Source organism: Equus asinus, chromosome 2, assembly GCF_041296235.1.
Source record: "Equus asinus isolate D_3611 breed Donkey chromosome 2, EquAss-T2T_v2, whole genome shotgun sequence".
NCBI lineage: Eukaryota > Metazoa > Chordata > Mammalia > Perissodactyla > Equidae > Equus > Equus asinus.
In genome coordinates this window covers 126,394,819-126,410,420 of record NC_091791.1, presented here as the reverse complement: position 1 = coordinate 126,410,420, position 15,602 = coordinate 126,394,819, and the positions used below count along the sequence as shown (strand labels likewise).

At 52.3% G+C, this 15,602-nt stretch overlaps 1 protein-coding gene across 1 annotated transcript; it reads right to left on the bottom strand.

Annotated features, from left to right (window-relative positions):
* Positions 1–59: 59 nt before the first annotated feature.
* CYP11A1 (cytochrome P450 family 11 subfamily A member 1) lies at positions 60–12,699 on the bottom strand. The gene is made up of 9 exons (XM_014859381.3): positions 12,322–12,699; positions 8,817–8,972; positions 6,969–7,168; positions 5,769–5,972; positions 4,852–5,009; positions 1,895–2,061; positions 1,529–1,607; positions 857–1,054; positions 60–397 (listed from the first exon to the last, which is right to left on the bottom strand). The coding sequence occupies exons 1-9, from the start codon at positions 12,588–12,590 to the stop codon at positions 266–268; spliced, it is 1,563 nt and encodes a 520-aa protein (XP_014714867.3). The 5' UTR covers positions 12,591–12,699; the 3' UTR covers positions 60–265.
* Between the last annotated feature and the right edge of the window lie 2,903 nt (positions 12,700–15,602).

Below are 15,602 nucleotides of genomic sequence, written 5' to 3'. Positions count from 1 at the left end.
GAGCATCTCCACAGGGGCAGTGGAGACCATAGAGGTCAGATGGAAATGAAGATGCTTCACAAAGTTCAGCCGTTTATTGCCGTCATGGGGTGGGCAAAGAGGGGGAAGGGGGGAACGCCTCAGCTGAGTGGGGCAGTTGACCACTGAGGGCCAACTCCACCCGTCAGAGCGGGTCAGAAAGGAGCAGGGAAGAGGGACTGAGGACTGAGGTCACGGACACCTCCACAGGCCCCACCCTCCGGGCCTTCCCACACCACCTCTCTGATCACGCGTGGGGTGGGGCCCGGGTGATGGGCCAGAAGGTGAAGGAGATGGGCTTTTCAGGTATCAGGATGAGGCCGAATGTGCTGTCCACGTCATTGAGATGTTGGATTTCAACTCTGAAGTTCTCCAGAATCTGAGAAAGGGGGAGGTGGGCTTAGGGGAGAGGCAGGGAGGGTCTGTGCCCCCTGGGCCAGGCTCCCTCAGCTGGAGGCCAGGCCTGTGATCTGAGGAGCTCCCAGAGGTCCCGCCAGCTCCTGTGTAGCCTGCACGGTGCCTGAAAACATACCTGAGTGCTTGGTCCCCTTGCTTCAGGCTTTCACTTTAGTGTCTACAGAAACTTATCCCGCCGCACCCCATCCCATCACCACTGTTGGGGAGCAGACGGCCGGGGGCACCAATGGGTGGTGAGTAGATTAGCCCCAAAGAGGAGGCAGCAGAGAATTGTGGGGGAGGGGGAGGGCAAGTACCAGGAGACAGATGTCCCCAGGCCTGCCCTCCCTGGGCTCTGGACAGAGATGGGCGTAGGAGAGTCGGTGCCTTCATTAGGGCCAGGGCCAGCCCAGGTGCCCAGATGTCCCTAGGCTAGACTCACATGGATGAGGAAGAGGGTCATCTCCAGTTCGGCAATCCGCCGGCCCAAACACTGCCGCACACCCCAGCCAAAGCCCAGGTTCCGGAAGTGGGTGAGGTCCTTGTTTTTATCCAGCCATCGGGTCGGGTCAAAACGGCGCGGATTGGAGAAGAAGGTGGGGTCTTGGCCCATGGTATAGATGGACACCTGCACCAGTGTCTGTGGACAAGGTAAGCAGAGGCCTGAGTAGGCCTCACCTCCTCACAGCCCAGAGCATAACCCAACTTCCCCACTCCCACTCCCCAGCCTGGCTGCCTAGCTATCCAGCACAGGCCATGGCCTACCCCTTCCTGAGCCTCACCCATCAACTGGGCATGACTGAGGCCGGGGATGGCCCAAGGAACTCTCCTGCTCTTTCCTCAGCCCCAGAGGGCCCCAAAAGACCCAGGAAGCCCATGGGGTCTCCCTCCTTTCACTGGGCTCCAGCCACATTCCAGAGACCATCACCTACTGTGCCCACCACCCCTGTCCTTCATTCACACTTGGACCGCTGCTGCCGAAGACCCAACCAGTCAGCTCCAGGGAGAAAGGCAGGACAGAAAGGTACCCCACTGCCACCACTCCATGCAGTTGCAGTCTGCCCCCAGCCGCCTCTGTCTGCCTGACAGCCGACGGCCCCCCTGCTGTACCCACCTTGGCAGGAATCATGTAATCTCGAATAACCAAGTCGTTTTGGGGGTATCTCTGCACAGTCACGGCGATGGGGTGGAGTCTGCCAGAGGAAGGCATTCAGAAGCTGATGCCCTGAGGCCTAGACAAGGCCCCCACACCCAGCATGGCCTCTCAGCCCCAGCCGCAACGCCCTGCGGGAATCTGGAGGCAGAACCTGCCTTCTATTTCCTCCCCCCTATTCCCAGCTGCCTCCTCCAGACTTCTCACTTCCTGCTACCAGTCTCCTCCATCAGCCCACCCTTGGAACCCTGTCCCCAGCCACCACCCTGGCCCTGCCCAGGGATCTTGGGGGTGGGGTGGGGCAGGCGTGGCTGGGCAGTGGCTTGCCTCAGGGTCTCCTTGATGCTGGCTTTGAGCAGTGGGACCATCTGCACCATCGTGCTCGTGTCTCCCTGGGCCTGACGCCGGGCAGCCAGGACTTCCTCCCGCAGCATCTCCTGTACCCTTAGGTTGCGTGCTATCTCGTACAGGTGCCACTGCAGCGTCATGGACGTCTGGCAGGCAGTGTGGGAGTGCAGAAGACCAGGAGGGCCTGTCACTCCTGGGGTACCTAGACCCATGCTAAATTTTCATTTCCAAGAACCTCTCCCCACCCTCATCCCAGTAGCCAGAGACTACCATCCACGAAAACAAAACACAATTCAAAAGGCGACTGTCCAAGAAGCCTTTCTCGCTGCCCAGCCAGGAAGTTTTGGGGCAGCACTTGTCCCTCATGTCACCAGAGCCCACCCATCTCCCCAGCCAGTAGAGGGTCACCTACACAGCCAAAGCCGCCTTCCAAAGGACTCCAGAGGCTTTTAGAGGCCAGATGGTACTTCCGTAACGTTTGCGTTCCTGAATGTCTGCCATTCCTTTTGAGCAACCAGCCCTCTCCCCCGTAGAACTTCCCTAAACCTTAGCATGAGCCCATCGCAGCATAGCATAAGGTGAGGCACAAAGATGCTGAAGCCAGAACAGCCAGACCTGTTTTCCATCAGTGTTGCAATTAGCATGTGGCATACACTGAGACTAACCAGGTAATCTTGGTATCAGCCAGAAGGCGTGACCCTTAGCCCGGGACAGAGGTGTGAGTGACCCCCATCGAGCTTCACAGTCCCCGATTCCTCAGTGTTGGGGCCCCAGCTAGAGCAGCCCTCCCTTTGAGGGCTGGGACACAGGTTGCTGACACATCTCACCAAGGATCACATTTGCGTCCAAGACGCTTGGATGCTCTCCTTCTTCCTCCCAGCAGAAGCAATCACGAGAAAATGCCATCCAGTCGCTTCCCAGCTTGAAATCCTGGCCTGGCTCACCAGAGCCCCCAGGTCAAGTCCAGAGGCTCTGGCCTGACCCACAGACCCCCCAACACTTGCCTCCTGCTCCCAGCCCCACCACCACCTCTCTCCAACATGCACCTAACGCTCTAGCTACACTGAGCTACACACAGCTCCTGAAGCCCAGAAATCTGCTTATGCTGTCTCTTCTTCCTAGAGTTCCCTTCCCCTGCCTACTACTCCTTCTGCAAGGCTGGGATCAAATATGTGTATTTGTCTCACTACCTCCAAGGCCTGACAGAGTGGGTGTTCAGGAGATATTTGTTTAATAAGATAGTCCACTAAGTTACTAGCTGTGTGACCTTGACCAAGTTACTTAACCTCACTGTGCCCCAGTTTCCTCATCTGAAAAAGGGGGGCAATAGTAACATACCTCATAGTGTTGTTTGTGAATAGTAAATGAGTTAACACATGTGAAAAACTTAGGACCTTGCCTGCCATATAGTACATTATTAACAAATGTTACCTAATAATAATAGCTGCTTTGGTACAGGTGAGCATTTTTGGAGAGCTCTTCTACATAACTGACAATGAACTATGTTTAAAATTGCTCACAGGCTCCATGTGCAGCATGTCACAGGGACCAGAGCTCCTCCATTAGCACACAATGTAAATATGACACCTGGGAAAGAAAGGTATTGAGCCGGGGGCTGCCACACGCTTCTCCCTAGTCCTGAAATGTTCCTTCTCCTGTCTCCTCCTGGCAACAGCCTTCAAGACACAAGCTGAATGTCAGCTCCTCTGTGGAGGGCTCTCTGTGCCCTGCAAGGGCACACTAGTCCCTCCCCTCTGCTCAGCACTGTTAGTGCCTGGTCCGTGCCTGGTCGTCCAGCCCTGTAGCACGGCATGGTGGGTCATCTGGCACATGTTGCCCCCCGGTCATGGCTGAATTGTGCCCCACCCCCTAAATTCATATTCTGAAGTCCTAACCCCTAGTAACTCACAATGTGACTGTGTTTGGAGAGAGGGCCTTTAAAGAGGTGATGAAGGTAAAATGAGGTCATAGGAGTGGGCTCTAATCCCACAGGGCTGGTGTCCTTATCTGAAGAGGAGCTTAGCACGCAGACACACACAGAGGGAAGACCATGTGAAGACAGAGGGAGAAGACGGCCGTCCACAAGCCAAGGAGAGGGGCCTCAGAAGAAACCAACCTTACTGACACTTTGATCTCGGACTTCTAGCTCCAGAACTGTGAGAAAATAAATTTCTGTTGTTTAAGGCCCCCAGTGTGTGGTGCTTCATTACGCAGCCCCAGCAAAGTCACACAGTCTTTCTGTCTGAGCCATTTTGGGCATTGAGGTCTGTTGTACTCATCCTTATAGTCTCAGTGCCTTCATAACTAATAATCAATAAACACTAAATAACTAACCCTCACTATCACAGTAGCATGGGGAAGTGTAAGATATTGGAAAAAGGAATGGTACACAGGACAGAGAAGTTTTGACGTTCAGGAAGAGAAGCTTCTGAGGTATCACACTGGCTGTGGAAAGGGCATGAGGGAGACACCACAGAAGATGGCTTCTGGCATCAGGGGCACCGTGGGGGGCTGAGGTCTGGAGCCAGAGGATGGAAGACAGAATGAAAGCCCCTGGAGGGCAGAGCCCAGGGCAAATTCCACTGGCTCCCAGCTTTGCTGAGGTCCTGCCCGCCTTCCTGAATCAAGTGAGCTGTGTCCCCCACCCCTGACTGGAGGGTATCCCCCTTAAAGACCCCATGCAGAACCTGGGCTCGCCACCCGCGCCTAGTCGCTCCTTTCTCACAGGCAAAGCAAAAATGGCGGGTCAGCCTCAAGGCATGCTCCCTGGGTGACCTGACTTGACCTCACCTTTCGTGGAGATTAGTTTCTAAGAAATGGAGGCAGGAGAGGGAGCTCTACCCCACATGGGCAGGTTTTCGAACAGCGAGGCAGGCTGGTGCGGAAGGGGCACAGGAGCACAGGTAGGGACAGGCTTTCCCCCTCAGCCACCTCACCGTGTCCACGCCCCCCGCCAGCATCTCGGTAACGTTGGCCTGGACGTCCTTAAAGGGCAGCTTGTTGCTTGCTAGGAGGCGGTAGAAGATGCCTGGATAACTGTCGAAGTGTCTTTTCTGTTTCAGGTCCTGGTAGAATTTCTCGGTGTATTGTTCAGCTGTGGGGCAGGAGGAAGGGGAAAGAGTGAGGGCTCTGCAGGTGGGAGGGAAGGAGCGTGACCCTTGGTGAGAGGTTGTACCAAGGGTGTGGGGATTCAGGACCCCTCGGCTTTCTAGGCTGCCACTTTACTGAGCACATACTCTGCTAAGTGCTTCTTATCTTCCGTTTAGTTCTTGACCACAGCTGTATGGGATAAGTGATATCCTCCCGATCTTACAGCTTAGGAGACAGAAGCCCGGAGAGGGTAGAGACTTGCACAAGGTCATGTGGGTGTCAGGGGCAGAGTCTGGATTTGGCTCCAGGTCTGACATAGCCACCACACTCCCATCAGTCCTCCTCACGCTGCCTTACCAATCTCTCTCACCAAAGTCCTACTCTGTCACCAGGCACAGCCATGTCTGAAACACTGGTCCTTAACCCTCTGGGGATCAGGGGCTCCTTGGAAGAATATGATGGAATTTGATCCTCTTTCTCCAGAAAAATCTAATCATTCCCAATAGCTGGCCTTCAGCCCACCATTTCCAGGGGTTCCAGGGCCTTCCTCACACCCATCCCTTCCCACCATGGGCTGCGTTTCCTACATGGCAAGTCAGTGCTCACTGACATAACTTGGGACAAAGAGGCAGGCTGAGGCCTGGGGCTTCCAGCTATCTCTCTCTCTCTACCCTCAGCCCCCCGCAGGGCTGGTGTTCCACCCTCTGAGGTACACAGTGCTCTCCTGGCCCCCAGACTTGGCTGCCCAGGGTACAGCCCTCACCTTTACTAAAAACTGTGTCCCATGCGGCCACATGGTCCCTCCAGGTCTTGGTCCTGAACAGACGGAACAGGTCTGGGGGGAGGCTGAGCATGGGGACGCTGGTGTGGAACATCTTGTAGACGGCATCAATGAAGCGCTGGGCCTCAGGGTCCACTATCTCGTCCAGCATCCCCAGGCGCTCCCCAAATATGACGTTGGTGATGGCTGCATGGGGAGGCAGAGGCTGAGGAGCCCCTCCCAACCCAGCCCTCTGAGAGCCACAGCTCCCAGCCCTGCACTACACCCGTAGGATCTGTGCCCAACCTCATTTCTTCAGTAAAGAAACTGAGGCCTGAGTCCCAAGGGGCTGAAACTGCTGGGCTGAGGAGAACTGCCCTCTGGCAACCACTCAGGTCCTGCAGAGGAGCATGTGGAAGACCCTGAAAAGGGATCCCTTGGGTGGGAAGCATAGCCTCCAGCAGAGCTGGGAGAGGACACAGGCTGCCTCCCCTTCCACCAGCATCCCAAGCAGCCTCTGGGCTTTCCTCAGGGGAAGAGAGAGTTCTCAACTATCATTGACCAAACGGGCTAAATACTTCCCAATACAGGTCAGATGGGAGACTGGCAGACTAAATCCCCAGTAAATGACCATCTTGGACCCACTGTGGCTGGACATAAAAAGTCACAACACCTCCAAGTTTTTCCCACATACTGGGTCAGAAATTTGAATGATGATTTCATACAACTCTGGGCATCCTAAATCTCCTGCACTGAACACATGATCCCCATCAAGCCACAGGGCCTTTGCATGTGCTGTCCCCTCCGGCTATACCACCCCACCTCCTTACCCCATCGGGATAACTCCAGACATCCTCAAATACCCAATTCAAATTAACCACCCAAACTACCCCTCCGCTCCCCGACCTCAGAGGGCTATGTCCCAGGAAAGGGAGATGTGTGGAATGAAGGGCTGAGCCAAGCTCTGGGTTTTGGAGATTAGTGACAATGGGGACCTACATTTTGGAGACCCTTGCCCCCACAGCATGAATGCCAGATGAGAGTGTGCAGCTCCTCCCAGGTAGCTGATGGTGGAGAATGTTTCCAGCAGCTCATGCCACAAGCCAATCCTGATAGTTCTTCAGGGTCCATGTTAGGTCTCATTGTGGGACTCTGAGTTCTCCCACCCCTAGGACCTTGGCCAGGTAGGTGCAAGCCCCTTACACTCGAAGGCGAAGCGAAACAGGTCTTCAATGATGGGACCTGAGAACTTTCCGGAGCCCTGCTGCTCCATGCGCCTGTGCAAGAGGCTGACGAAGTCCTGCGACACCGGGTCCAGCAGGGGAATGAAGTTCTTTATGGACTCTAGAGCCATCACCTCCGGGTTCAGAGCTAGCCGGTCTTTCTTCCAGGCGTCTGAGCTCCTGAGAAAACATGGGCCCTCGGGCCCTCATGGTCACAAACCCCAGGCCTGGCAAACACAGGGCTGCCTCGGCCCTCCCAGGAGGCAGAGCCGCAGCTCAGAGTCTAGCACCCACGTCCACTCCTGCCCCCACCTGCTCCCAACACCCTCTGCCTCTCACCTCCTCCCAGCTTCTGCCTGGCCCGGGGGAGGAGACAGGGAGAAAGAAGGTGAAGGAGAGCAAAACCCCGCGAAACTCCCACCTCCCTCCACTCCCTGTGCTGCTGCCGCGAGCCGAGAACTCATATCCTCAGAGTCTGAAGTGACATTCAAGCCTCTGGTCTTTCCCTGGGCTGCAGACATGCCTTCCCCACCTTGTCCCCTTCCTCCTGGCTGATGCTCTCCTCCTACCATTCAAGGCCCCTCTCTGTCACCTTCTCTGAGCCCTGCACAGACACAGTTGACCAGTCTCTCCCCCTGTGCACTTTGCTCACTTTGGTGGGGGAGCTCAAGTACTCAGAATTGGGTTAACAACAAACCTCAGCTTGCGGCCCATTATTGAAAATAGATCCATGCAAAGCCCTCTTTGTAGTTTTGGGGCTTTGTTTGTTTATAAGAATGTTGTTAGAAACTCACCACCCAACGAGAAAACTAGGAACTTGACAGGAGCTTGCTGTGCCCACCTGCTCCGCGCCCCACAGCCTGCCTCCCCAGCGAGGGGACTGCCAACCTGACCCCCTTGCTTACTTTTGTATATAGCTGTATCTGATCTACATACATTTCTAAAACATACTTTTAGAAAATATACTTGTTTTCAACTTCTTATAAAAGTTGTCATGATTTGCTTTTTCCACTCAGTTTTATATTTCTAAGTCTCATCTGTAGAGCTGTGGGTCACTGAGTCCGATCATTTTGACTGGTGTGTGCCACCGCTCACTCATTTGCGCTCCTGTTGGGCATTTAGGTGGTTTCCTGGTTTTTGCTATTGTGAAAAGCTCTGCTGCAAACATGCCAGTACAGGGCCCCTGGGGCAATGGATAGTCTTGGGAGTTTATCCCAGAGGGCAGAACTGCTGTGTCATATGTGTGAATATTCAGCTGCAGGAGGTGATACTCAATCATCTTCCAAAGTGGTGGCACCAGTTTTCCCTCCCACCAGCAATCTACGAGAGTTCTAGTTGCTCCATATCCTCACCAGCACTTGATAGTGTCACATTGTAAATTTTTGATGAGTAATTTGGTAGAAAACGGTATCCATTACACTTAAATACACTGATTCGTCCATGTTTCTCACTGCCTCTTTACACTGTGAGGGGCCCTGGCCTAATTGTCACTGTACTCCCTCAGCCTAGCACAAGGACTGGCACATGGCAGGTCCCCAGTTAGGTCAGACTCCGTTGATGAAGCAGTCAATGAGAACTTTGCAGGGTCTTTACTTCCTCACTAATGTTTTCAGCCTGGCCATTTCCCTGAGGTTGGCAGGGCAGTTCACCATCGCTGTCATCTGTTTTACGGAGGCAGGAGGATGATGGGGGTTTGCCCATAGGCCCCAGCTAGAAAGGGCAAGGTAAGCACGGTCCCAGCCCCTCACTGGGACCAGAGCCCCAGCCTCTGCCTGCCACAGCTGCCCACTGTCTCCCTCCAGCCCTTGGGAGATGGCCCAGGACTCACTTAAACAGGACCCCAACAGGTTTCTGAAAATACTGGTGATAGGCGGTCCAGGGTGGGATGAGAAATCGTTCCGGATAGGGACCCTCGAACTTAAAGAGAAGAGCCACATCTTCAGGGTCCACGATATAAACTGACTCCACGTTGCCAAGCTTCTCCCTGGAAGGGCAGAGGAGAGGGGCTATGACGTAAGGACTCGAGGAGAGCCATGCAGACCCTGGACAGTCAGGATCCAGGGCTCAGCTCATCTGTAAGCGCCTCATGGCCGAGAGCACAGAGCAGACGGGCTGGGAGTGGATCCCCACTCCACAACCTCCTTGCTGTGTGACCCGAGGCAAAGCTGTCCCCCCCGCTGAGTCTGTTTCCTCTTTTATAAAATGGAGATAAATACAGTGCTGAAGGATAAGATGATATGAAGTCTATGGACAGGACTCCTGTTAGGCATTCTATGACTAACACCTTTATGCTCTTCTTATCATCACAGTGGTTGCTGCCCTACCACAGCACGCCCCCCAGAAGCAGGGCCACCCCACCAGGGCCTTCCATGGACCGTCAGGTCCTCCGTCTGTCCCACGCTCGTTCTTCCTGTACGTCCACACCCTCAGCACCCTCCGCGCTCTCGCCCACCCCAGAGCTCAGACATGTGGCCTCTTCACATCACCACTGGAGCGGCCCTGTGCTGGAGCGACTCCATGTACATTGCTAGGCGGACCATACACTAAGCCAGTCAATCACTTCTAGGCTCTAGGATTGAAATTCTGGGAGTGGCCACCCTGGCCCTCAAGGGTCAGGCACTGACAAAGCACATTTTCTCGGTTAAAATAAAACCATGGTCAAACAGACCCTAAGGATAGATCTGCCTCACACTCTGCAGGTCATCTCTGTAAACAACAGCCAGTAGGAAACAACAGAAAATTCCACTGCTCCCTTGCATCGCCTTTTGCATAAGAAAGTTAATCCAAGACACACTTTGAGGTAAAATATCATAACATACAGGTACAAGTTAAGTTCTCTCTCCCTCCCTCCCTCCCTCCGTTCCTCCCCTTATTCCTTCCTCTCAGAAGAGGAGGGGGAGGAGAGGAATGGGGAAGAGGAGGAGGGGGGAGGGGAGGTTGGGGGTGGGGAGAGATCTTGCTTTAACTGCTGGCCCATAAGCCTGGGTCTACCTTCCCTCATGAGTTTCCTGGGCCTCCGTCCCCCACCTCCCAGAAAACCCTCTCAGTGTTTTTCCAGCCACCACGTGTCCTCACACCACTAGCTCCATATCCTTACCCCAGCCCAGCAAAGTCCTTGAACTGCTATTATTATTATCAATTTTCCTTCTGGGAATCTAGCCCAAGGCAATGATCCAACATCAGACAGTGATGCCCGATGGATAAGGATGCGTATCACAGCATCGTGTCTATAGCAAAATGACCCAGAGTGAGCTAAATGTCCACTTTAAAGGCCTGGCTAAAAAAATATTGCTATCTGTACTATGGACTACTATGCTGCCTTTTTAAATTGTATTAAAGAGAGAAAAGAGGAACGAAGTCCTTGATATATTGTTGTGGGACAACACCTAACAGCGTATATAACATATTTGCCTTCTTTTTCTTTTTCCCCCCTGCTTTTTCTCCCCCAATCCCCCCAGTACATAGTTGTATATTTTCAGTTGTGGGTCCTCCTAGCTGTGGCATGTGGCATGTCACCTCAATGTGGCCTGATGAGCAGTGCCGTGTCCGCGCCCAGGATCCAAACCAGTGAAACCCTGGGCCACCAAAGGCGGAGCACGCGAACTTAACCACTTGGCCACAGGGCCACCCTCCTCTATTTGCATTCTTAACAGCACATAAATATTATCAAAATTGAGATTGCATCTGATTTCAATTTTTCATTTGTGCTTGTCTATATTTTCTAAATTGTTCTATAAAGAACAGGAACAGCCTTTGTATTACTAAAAAACCCCATGAAAGTTATATTTTAAATTCCTCACTTTTAATCAGAAGTTTATCATTTCCAGGCTATAAGTTAGAATATAATGGTGACACAGCAACTGGAAGTCAGACATATGGGGTTTCAACCCTGACTTTGCCCTGATGAGCTGTGTGAACTTGGCAAGACCCTTCTCCTTCCTGGGCCTCAGTTTCCCTGTCTGTACTGTGGGGATGATAATATCAACTTCAAGGCTCAGATAATAGTGTCTCAGAAAACAGAAAGGGGCTTGACAAAATAAGGAGTTCCTACTGGGGGGACAGGAAGCAGGGAAGGAGGAGGAGGGGAGGAAGCAGGGAATAAAGAGAGCTTTCTGGGCTGGCCCTGTGGCATAGTGGTTAAGTTCACGTGCTCAGCTTCAGAGGCCCAGGATTCATGGTTCGGATCCTGGGCGCAGACCTATGCACGGCTCATCAAGCCATACTGTGGCAATGTCCCACATAGAAGAACTAGAATGACCTGCAACTAGGACATTCAACTATGTACTGGACTTTGGGGAGAAAAAAAAAAAAAGAGGAAGATTGGCAACAGATGTTAGCTCAGAGCCAATCCTCAAAAAAACAAAAAGTTGTTTGTTTTTTTTTTAAAGAGAGTTTTCTGTGAAATGAGGTTGGAGATAGAGGCACTGACAGGCCTAGCAGAGATAGAGACACAGACAGAGACGGGGGTGTAGGGAGGTGGTGGGCAGGAGGGGGTGGAGGATTGGGACAGGATAGGGGACTCAGAGCAGCCACCTCCCAAGCCTGGCACTCAGCCTGGGGGTTCTCCTTGTCTCCACCCAGCTGTAAAAAAGGCACTTTAGACTTCAAAGGGGCTGTGGGAGAGGGAGGGAGTGACTCCGAGGAGTGAGCAGCTGGACCCTACACAAACAAGCCTGCCCTCCCACCACCACCCCACCCGTCAAGCCAGCCAACATGTCACATGATGCCCTTTGCCCCTCCTGATCCTTCACTTAAAGTAAAAGGCACTGTCCCTCCTGGTGTCCACTCCTTGCCCCCAGTCACTACCTCCACCATCTCCCATCCCCCTCAACTGTGCTCTCAGAAAAGAACCCAGGTGTGGCTTGAAGCCCACCCACCTTAGAACCTGCTAAACCAGAACAAGCAGGGCAGAGGGGGAAGGCCAGCATCCCAGCAGGACAGGGATCCAGGTGGGGGACCAAGGCAAGAATCCTAACCCCTCTGAGCTTCAGGCTCCTCTACCAATGGGGCTGATGAACTTACCTTCCGAGGTGTCCTGAGGATGATGGACGTAGGAAGGCAGTTAACAGGGCTTGTTCTCCTACCACCCCCCTATACAGTTTCAAAGGGTGTAGGACCTGGGGAGGGGTGAGGGCTCAGCGCTAAGAACTGAACCGAACCCCCATTCTGGAAGCCTTATCCCTCCTCCTGCCACATCCCAGGCATGGAGAAATGAAATCATGGTGAACAAGGGCCTGGGACGGGAGAGCAGGCCATTTGGGGAGGGGAACGCTGTAGGGCTGCCTAGACCCCCTGCCCCCTCTCCTGCCAGCCCCACCCTCTGCCAGGCTTACCTGTAAATGGGGCCATACTTCTGGAAATTCTGGAAGTGGTGATAGTGTAATTTCTTTGGGCCCTTCTCCCTCCAGAAATGGTAGAGGTTTAGCCAGCCATTGTCACCAGGGGAGGGGATCTCCTTGAAGGGGCGAGGGCTGTGACTGGACATGCCGGCTCCCTCTCCAGTGGGCACCCTGGGGTGCCCCGGGCCCTCCCGAGGAGCACTCAGGAGGGGCTGGCAGCCTTTGACCAAGACTGAGCGCAGAGGAAGCCCCCTGACCAGCATGCTGTCCCCACAACTGCCACTGTCCCTGTTCCCACTGCAGCAAGGGTGACTCTGGCTCTGGGCCCCTCGGCCCCAGCTTATAACCGCCCGCTCAAGGCTAAGCGGGAAGCTGACAAAGCAATCAGCCTCCCTCCTCCTCCTGCTGGCTGAGGTCCACCCACAGCCCCTCCCAGACACAGGGAACCAAGATTCAGTCTGGAATTTCTGCAGCCAGAGAGATTCCCCAAAGCCCAGGAGAGCCCTCTCTCTCTGTCCTGAGTGCCAGCCCCAGCAGGCCCCTGAGAGGGTACAAAAACGGTGCAAGTTTGCGCCTTCGCCTCTGCTGGGACCAACTGTTGACCCCTGCAGTGGGACCTAGCTGCTACAGACAAGTGTGAGGATGTGCGGCCAGCCTGGGGTCGGGGGTAACGAGGGGCCCAGAAGGGGGTCGGAGCCATATTGCCGCTTTGGGGCAGCATACATCTTAGTTGCAGCCCTGCTATTTATCTTATACATATACGATTATAAACTGTTTTTGTATAGTTCTCTGATTTTTAAAGTTCTACTTTTTCTGCTTGCAAAAAAAATACCCTATATTTTCTGAAAATGTTGCAATTGGCAGGTGGCTATTATTATTTTTAAAGATACTACTATTTGTAAAAAATAAACTACAGTTTTAGTTTATTTGCTCACTGTAGAGCACTAAGAAAAGGACAAACAAGACAAATTACAATCTACTGAGTCTTTATTTTTTTTAATTTTTTTTTTAAGATTGGCACCTGAGCTAACAACTTGCCAATTTTTTTTTTTTTTTTGCTTTTTCTCCCCAAATCCCCCCAGTAGATAGTTGTATATTTTAATTGTGGGTCCTTCTAGTTGTGGCATGTGGGACCCTGCCTCAACATGGCCTGATGAGCAGTGCCATGTCTGCGCCCAGGATCCAGACTGACGAAAACCTGGGCCATCGAAGTAGAGCGCGCAAACTTAACCACTTGGCCACGGGGCCGGCCCCTACTGAGTCTTTAATGTTGAGTGAAAGAAGCCAGACACAAAGGAGCACATACCATTGCATTCCGTTTTGACAAAGTTCAGGAATTAGCAGAATGAATTTATGCTGTTAGAAGTGGTTCTCTTGTGGATAACGACTGGGAGAGGACACGAGAGAACTTCTGGGGTGCTGGAAATGTTCTCTGTCTTGATCTATGTGTTAGCATATGTAAAACTTCACCAGAGCCATACCCTTGTGATTTTTGCATGCTATGGAATATAAGTTACCTCAATAAAACTGTTTTTTAAAAAATGTGTCTTTTTCCTATAAAAGACAATGGACATTTACAAAGAGGACACTGCTTCACTAAGGAGGAGTTAAACCCAAATCAAGTTTTGGTGCAGCTCCCCGCCTCAGATATGATGGGAGGAGAAGCAAGTCCTGACCTCACGGAGAGTGAACAGTCATGGCGGGCAGAGCATGGCTCCGCTGCCACAGCACAGAGAACAGGGTCGGATCACTGGGAGCCCTGGCCCTGAGAAGCTCTGTAGGGCACTGTATCTGGCAGGGAAGGGGCAGCAATTCACTCAGTGGATCCCAGCAAGGGTGACAGCAGCGCCATACCTGAACATCTGTCCTGCTGGCCCAGGCAGCTACCATCAATCGGACTCTCACTTTATGGGGCAGATAAATGTGGTCCTGGCTTTCATCAAAAACTGCTAGGCATCCAGGGTTGAGTTTCCCAGGCCAAAATGCCCACAGATTGCTTTTGCTTTTTTTTGAGACTCTCCATCTAATGACTCCACACCCTCTCAAGGCAAAAGCCAGAAACTCACTTTCCCAGCATCCCTTGCAACTGGGATGCACGCAGATAACTTGGGCTCCACCAATCATATGCCCCCTCATGAAATTTTGGTTGAGGAGATAGTCACATGATGATGTAGGCACCATGTGAAACCCATTCTGGTACATGAGGTGGCAGAGAACTCCAGCCTGCACCAGTCACGGCACATGAGCCCTGTCAGGGTCAGTGGTGGCCACTAATGCAGCCCTGCGATGTGATGCAGACAATGTTCCTGACATCTTGGCATTCCAGCCTGATTATCTACCCTCCTGGAGATTTTGTGAACTATGTAGCATCCCTTGATAAATTCCTTCCCTGTGAAATATTAGCTACAGTGAATTCTGTTCTTGACAACTAAGAACTCTGAGTGACACAGCAGTAAACAACCAATTACATTGCTGAAAGTCCATCCTACTCCCACCTCACACATCGTTTGCACCTAAATTAATACAGCTAAATTGGATCACCTTGTACCATCCTACTTCTAATTTATGCCCCACAGACTTTACCTCATTAAGGGGACATTCTGGAAACCAAAGAGAGAAACTCTCAAGATAAAGTGGGGTTTGATGGAAAGAGAAGGGAAGAAAGGTTTGTTATGAGGAAGCTGTGGTTCCGCCACCCGGAGATAAACATAAACCCTGGCGAAAACATTTAATGTATTTCCTTCCAGCCCTTTTTCTAATCAGTTCTTTTCTGTTTTCTTCTTTCTTTCTTCTGAGTGGTTGAAGTTTTATTTATTTATTTTTACTTCAATGTCCATGCGGGCGGTTTTACATTTCAGTTAGCTTTTGTACCAGTCAAGGTTTAACCAGAGAAGCAGAACTAGAAGGAGACACGTATTGAGATTTATTGCAAGGAATTGGCTTATGCAATTGTGGGGCTGGCTGGGCAAGTCTGAAATCCAGAGGGCAGCCATCAGGAGGGCGGGCTGGAACTCTCAGACACAAGCTTGTGCCTCAGTCCACAGGTGGAATGTCTTCTTCAGAGAAATCTCAGCTCTGCTCTTAAGACCTTTCAGTTGATTGAATCAGGCCCATCCAGCTTGTCTAGTATAATCTGTTTTACTTAAAGTCACCTGACGATGGACTTTAATCACTTCTAAACTGCCTTCATAGCAATACCTAGATTAGTGTTGGAATGACTGAGGACTGCAGCCTAGCTAAGCTGGCACGTAAACCTGACCATCACAGTGCTACCG